Source organism: Vigna angularis, chromosome 3 (assembly GCF_016808095.1).
Source record: "Vigna angularis cultivar LongXiaoDou No.4 chromosome 3, ASM1680809v1, whole genome shotgun sequence".
In the NCBI taxonomy this organism is placed as follows: domain Eukaryota; kingdom Viridiplantae; phylum Streptophyta; class Magnoliopsida; order Fabales; family Fabaceae; genus Vigna; species Vigna angularis.
This window is the reverse complement of record NC_068972.1, coordinates 6,228,288-6,233,844: the sequence shown is the minus strand read 5'-3', so window position 1 is coordinate 6,233,844 and position 5,557 is coordinate 6,228,288. Positions and strand designations below refer to the sequence as shown.

At 32.6% G+C, this 5,557-nt stretch overlaps 1 protein-coding gene across 1 annotated transcript; it reads left to right on the top strand.

Moving 5' to 3' along the window:
• The first annotated feature begins 2,828 nt into the window (after positions 1–2,828).
• On the top strand, positions 2,829–5,258 carry LOC108326685 (membrane steroid-binding protein 1). The gene is made up of 2 exons (XM_017560298.2): positions 2,829–3,309; positions 4,603–5,258. The coding sequence occupies exons 1-2, from the start codon at positions 3,002–3,004 to the stop codon at positions 4,985–4,987; spliced, it is 693 nt and encodes a 230-aa protein (XP_017415787.1). The 5' UTR covers positions 2,829–3,001; the 3' UTR covers positions 4,988–5,258.
• Positions 5,259–5,557: the final 299 nt, after the last annotated feature.

Here is a 5,557-nt window from a genome sequence, read left to right as displayed (position 1 = left end):
AACTCTCAAAATGGGTCACCTGACTCGATCCGGTTCGATCCACCACGGATTGGTCACTTAGTGAGCCAATCCAATCCGACTTATTTATTAGCGAGCTAGAAAAATTCGAACCCGACCCGACTCACCACGGGTTTGTGGGTAAACGGGTTGACTCACTGACTCACTTAATTACAATTTTTTTTAAATAAAAGAAAATTACAAACTTTCTATAATTCAAATCTAAATAAATTTCACTCTCAAATTTCACTTCCAAACATGGGTGTTTAATTAATTTTGAAGATAAGGAACCTAAATAATTTTTTCAAGCAAAAAAAAAAATAAGAAATATTTTTTTATAAAATTAAAATTAAATTTTAATAAAATAAAATTAAGTAGGTGGGTTGGTGGGCCAACCCAGTCCACCACGGTTTCAATCCGCATAAGCCAGGTTTAAATGAGTTGGGTTGAAATTTGACCCGCATAAAAAAAGTACAAATTTTTCAAACCCAATCCGGCTCCAACTCGTGATGGACCGGATTGGCCCGCGGGTTGTGACCTATTTTGGCAGCTCTAATTAAAATGATTTGAAATCCTTGTTGAGAGTGGTGCAGTGTTTATAAAGTATTTATATAACATTTTCCAGTTTAGAAATTGCATTTTCAATCACACTTTTTATATTAACCTTATATGCTATTTAGTATATATTGTCCAAATTATTACAAATAACTTGATTTGACATTAATATTAAATAAAAATTGTACTTCGACATTTTTGAAACATATTTAAAAAGAAAATTAAGAAAATTAATATCTACGTGATTATGTAATTGTCTTGGGATTTATAAAGTTGTGTGGTCATCTATCACGTAAAATAAATTAGATGTTTTAGTGTGTGTGAGTTGGATATTGTTGGTTGAGTTTAATATGTTGAACAATATTGCTTTTTGTGTTGAATTGTATAATATGTTTGATTGCTTGAACTAAGTGTTGGTTGTGTTTCGAATATGATGATTGAGAAAAATGATAATTTGACCGTTCGATAAAGTTAGTGTCCATTATGGCATTAAGAACTATTTTGGAATTAAGCATTGAGTCAGAAACGTCAATTTGATTTTCTAAACAAATCATTGGTTTCCTAAATTACATATTTAAAGTGGTTGTTTTTTTATATGGCTTTGAGCGCTAGCTTAGTACTACAAGTCTAAAAGCAATTTTGCTCCTAACCTGTAAGCATCCACTTTTTTTGTTAAGCGACCATTTTTGCGAATGATCTGGTGTTAAGCAGTGGCAGGACCCCGCTGAACACCATTTTCCATTGCAAGTTTGGAATCATTTTAAGTCAAGGTCGCATAGAGACAAAACAATGTCATAAAATGAGCCATTTTGCAATAATAATGGCGTTGAGTGCCATTTTATATTTCATGTTTTGGTTTATTCCTTTGGTTGTTTGCTATTGATTTGTATCATTCTTAACATTAATTGTTAGTATAATGACTCCATGCATATATATAAATTTTTGATACGTTGATGTGTGGTTTGATCATTGAAATAATTTTAGGGAGAAATTTCATGACTTAGTGATGTTTAGTGTGTGCTTGATATATGAAAGTTCATAAATGATATATTTTGATATATCACGAGTTCTTCAACTCATGTAAAGATGAATGAAGTGGGGAGAGAATGACAAAAGATCATTATTCTAGACTTTTTGTGTGTTTATGACCATGCAAATCATAAATACTACTACGAGTACACACCTACACTAAAGTATATATTAAAGTATGTATCCAAATAATTGAGTGTAAAATCATCTATATGTATGTTTATATTAGTTATGATATGTTATAAATGTGAAACTAATATGTCATATGCTTCAATCATTTTATAAGTTTTGTTTTGAACACTAATTTATCATGTCTTCTTATTTTTATGTGATATTTTTATTTTACAATGATCATGTGTTGGTGTAAGTAAATAATGAATCATATGTATTTAGTGGAAACTAATAACATGTGATAATTTTTGTTTTAGTTAATTGTTTGTATTACAATTTCTTAGTTTTTGAAAAACTAGTTTAGTGTAACTATTTTTCAAGATAATTATGTTAATATTTTATATGATTTGTTGTGTATTATGAAAATGTATAATATTTTGTTTAAAAATTTATACTATGTCACATTTATTTTAGTCTTTCCTATTTTATAATTTATTTCAGTTTTTATCTTTTAAATTTGGTTTAATTTAAACTTTCCGCTAATTTAGAATATTTTTATTCAAACAACTTTCATAATCACAACGCCAACTTTCTCTATTTATATTTTTAATAAAACGACACAAAGGTTTTTATTATCCTACGTGTGTTGATAAATTTGAAAATCAAATAATTTGTTAAGACACGTGAGAAATCAAATTAATGAAATTTAATTTGTTTAAAATTTATGTGACCATACATTTTTGTTCATATATGAAAAGTTATTATCCTTTTTTTTATAATACAACTTTAGCATGACCTGTTCAATTATTTTTATTTAGACAACCATTTGTAGTAAATTTAAGATGTTTCAATTAAAATGCATTAATCTAAAAATCCAGCAATTCCAACTCAAAAAATTATAACTTTATAAACAAAAATTCCCATTTAACATATTTACATTTTGTTTAAGATATTTAAGGTAAGTTATTTATTTATTCTAAAATTCATAGTAAACACCAAAATCATATTTTAAAGTCTAAAAGCTAAAATTCATTCATCATAACAAAAATAAAAAAGTATGGATTGATTTTCTTGAAACGAGGAATAAGAAAGTTAAAATTTTTTAATAAAGAAGACAAAAGAAGAAAGACTGTAGATTGGGTGAAATGACGAGTTAGGTGAGAAGATGCGACAAGAAATCAGGACCATGCCCTCAAACATCCAGATACTGAGTTTATTCATCACTATATATTACTAAATCAAACCTACCAAACAAACCATATCTTCCTTCTCTTGGTAGCCTCTTGGGTCTCTCTAACACTCGCAAGTGATGTCTGTGCAACTGTGGGAGACCTTGAAGGAGGCCATAGTGGTCTACACTGGCCTAACTCCTTCCACCTTCTTCACGGTGCTCGCCCTAATTCTGGCCGTTTACTACTTCGTTTTGGGTCTCTTTGGGACTCAACCGGAGCGCCCCCGCCCCCGTCACACCGAGGAGGAGGAGATGCCGCCTCTGCGGCCGCCGGTCCAGCTCGGTGAGATAACGGCTGAGGAGCTCAAAGCCTACGACGGCAACGATACGGGTAAACCCTTGCTTATGGCCATCAAGGGACAGATCTACGATGTCTCCCAGAGCAGGTTTAACTTCACACAAAGCCCACTCTTTTCTTCTTAATTTGTTCTGTGTTTTGTTTCATTTTGATGGTCCGGTGCTTATTTTGGGTATTTTCTTTGTTTTGTGTTCATAGTGAATGCCTTCCAAGTTAGGTTTTTTTTTTTTGTTTTTTTTTTTTAAATTAACCTTGTTCAGTTATTGCTTTTGGTATTATGTATTACTTTTCTCTCTTTAAATTTTTTCGAGTTATACATTTTCTGCTGCCTTTTTGTGTTAATTGTTAATGTATTTCAAATTTGTGAATTTGGAAGTACTTTTTGCTTTTGAAAAGGTCAGGTTTTTCTTTCTGTACGTGACTGATTTTGTTGTTATTGTTACATGTTATGAGAGGATAACTTGTTCCTCGTATATTATTGAGGACCTGTTTGTCTTAAAGTTGAGTAGAGCTAGTTTTGAACTGTACCTGATTACAATTGCAGTGCGTGTCTGAAGTGTTTTTTGAGTATGTTGTTTGATGAAAAGTCTGTGAATTGATTTTCTAACCACAGCATAAACATGCAAAGTACATGGTTTAAGTAGAAAATCTGAAGGTTGGATTTCGAAGGTCGAACATGGATTTGTAGAAACTTTCTGTTTTGTGGAAGGCCTTGTTCGGTTTTTAAGGCTAAATTTCTGTCATCCCCGTCGGCATTAACTTTTACTGGTTGCTTTATTGAGTGGAACTTTCATTGTTTACTTATTAGTCCCACTACACCTTGACGCATCTCAATGTTGGAATAATGTAATGCTCACTGTGATCTTTATTTTTATTGGATTAACTTTGTTTGAGATGGACTTGGATGTGGCATTGAGTAGCCGAGTTCTGTAATGTGAGTTCTGTAATGTCAGCTATTTTCGATTGAGAAACTGTTTCATGAAGCTGAATTATGGAAATCATCGTCATTGCTACCTAACTTATTTCTCCTGGAACTTGGCCCCCTTTTTTTATACTGATGTGAATATGTTTTCTTCATTGATTTTTCAATTAATTTTTATCAATGCAGGCCTTGTTTGTTTCTACTATAATGTTTTCTGTTTGGTCCGCTCCTTGCTACTTTAGCTCAGCCAAACTTTCCCTTCTTTAAAAGAGCATATGCTTTTGATAGTAAAATTCAACAAATTGAAGTGACACATGATTTCGCTTAACAACATAGTTCATTTTCTATCGGTCAAGAATGAAATATGTACATATGTGCGATGATTTTCTTTTTTGTTCCTTAATATATTTTAATTGGGCTTTAACACTGTTTTTATCATGTGGAATTGTGTCCTCCCAGGATGTTTTATGGTCCTGGTGGACCTTATGCTCTATTTGCTGGAAAGGATGCCAGCAGGGCTTTAGCAAAGATGTCTTTTGAAGAGAAAGATTTGACTGGGGATATTTCTGGACTTGGCCCATTTGAGCTTGATGCTTTACAAGATTGGGAATATAAGTTCATGAGCAAGTATGTAAAGGTTGGAACTGTCAAAAGTGAACTTCCTGTAACTGAATCAGAGTCCACCGCAGAACCATCAGAAACTACTTCCCGTGATATTGATACTGCTTCTGCTGTCAAGCCCAATGAAGATGGCAAATCAGAAATTGGTGCTGTTAAAAGTGAAGAAACCCCTTCAAACATTGATGCAGAAAAAGAGAACATTGATCCAGGAAAAGAAGAGTGATGTCTGAGTTGTCCCACAATGCCCATGACGAAATGGAGAGAGAGAAAAATCTGCATTGTAAAGACTGAGCAAATGTAACTCAAGCTTTTTCGAAGATGAATGTAGGTCATCTCCTCTGATTCTCCCTTTATTTGAATATTCGGTGTTATAATAATCAGCTGTGGGTAAATTTTTCAAATTTCATAGTATGTACGTGTTATATTAGACTGGTAAGCTTTATTGAATAATATTTTTCTTTGACAAAGATAAATGAAGCATAATTAGTCTTTCATATCTGTGTGCATGGTATAGCTAGTTACATATGAAATTTCGATTACTGAAAATTCAGAGACATGTATTGATGCCAGAAATGGATGGGGGATGGTGTGTTGGTGAATGCATTTATTGCTTTGGTACCTAAAACTTGGAAGAAAGGCTTTTTATTGGTCGAGAGTAGAAGTACTGAAAAAAGTCTAATGAAATTAAAGTAAAATAAAGCAGCAAAGAAATCCGGCAGGTTCTGTAGGGTTATACATGTCAGCAAAGAAAATGGTGCTGATAGAGATGGGCCAGAGGGAAATGTATGCAAAG

Bases quoted from the DNA above. Each gene is read 5' to 3' on its own strand.
- LOC108326685 (XM_017560298.2), top strand. From the start codon at position 3,002: ATGTCTGTGCAACTGTGGGAGACCTTGAAGGAGGCCATAGTGGTCTAC. The intron at 3,310-4,602 runs GTTTAACTTCAC...GTGTCCTCCCAG, and splicing joins TACGATGTCTCCCAGAGCAG to GATGTTTTATGGTCCTGGTG.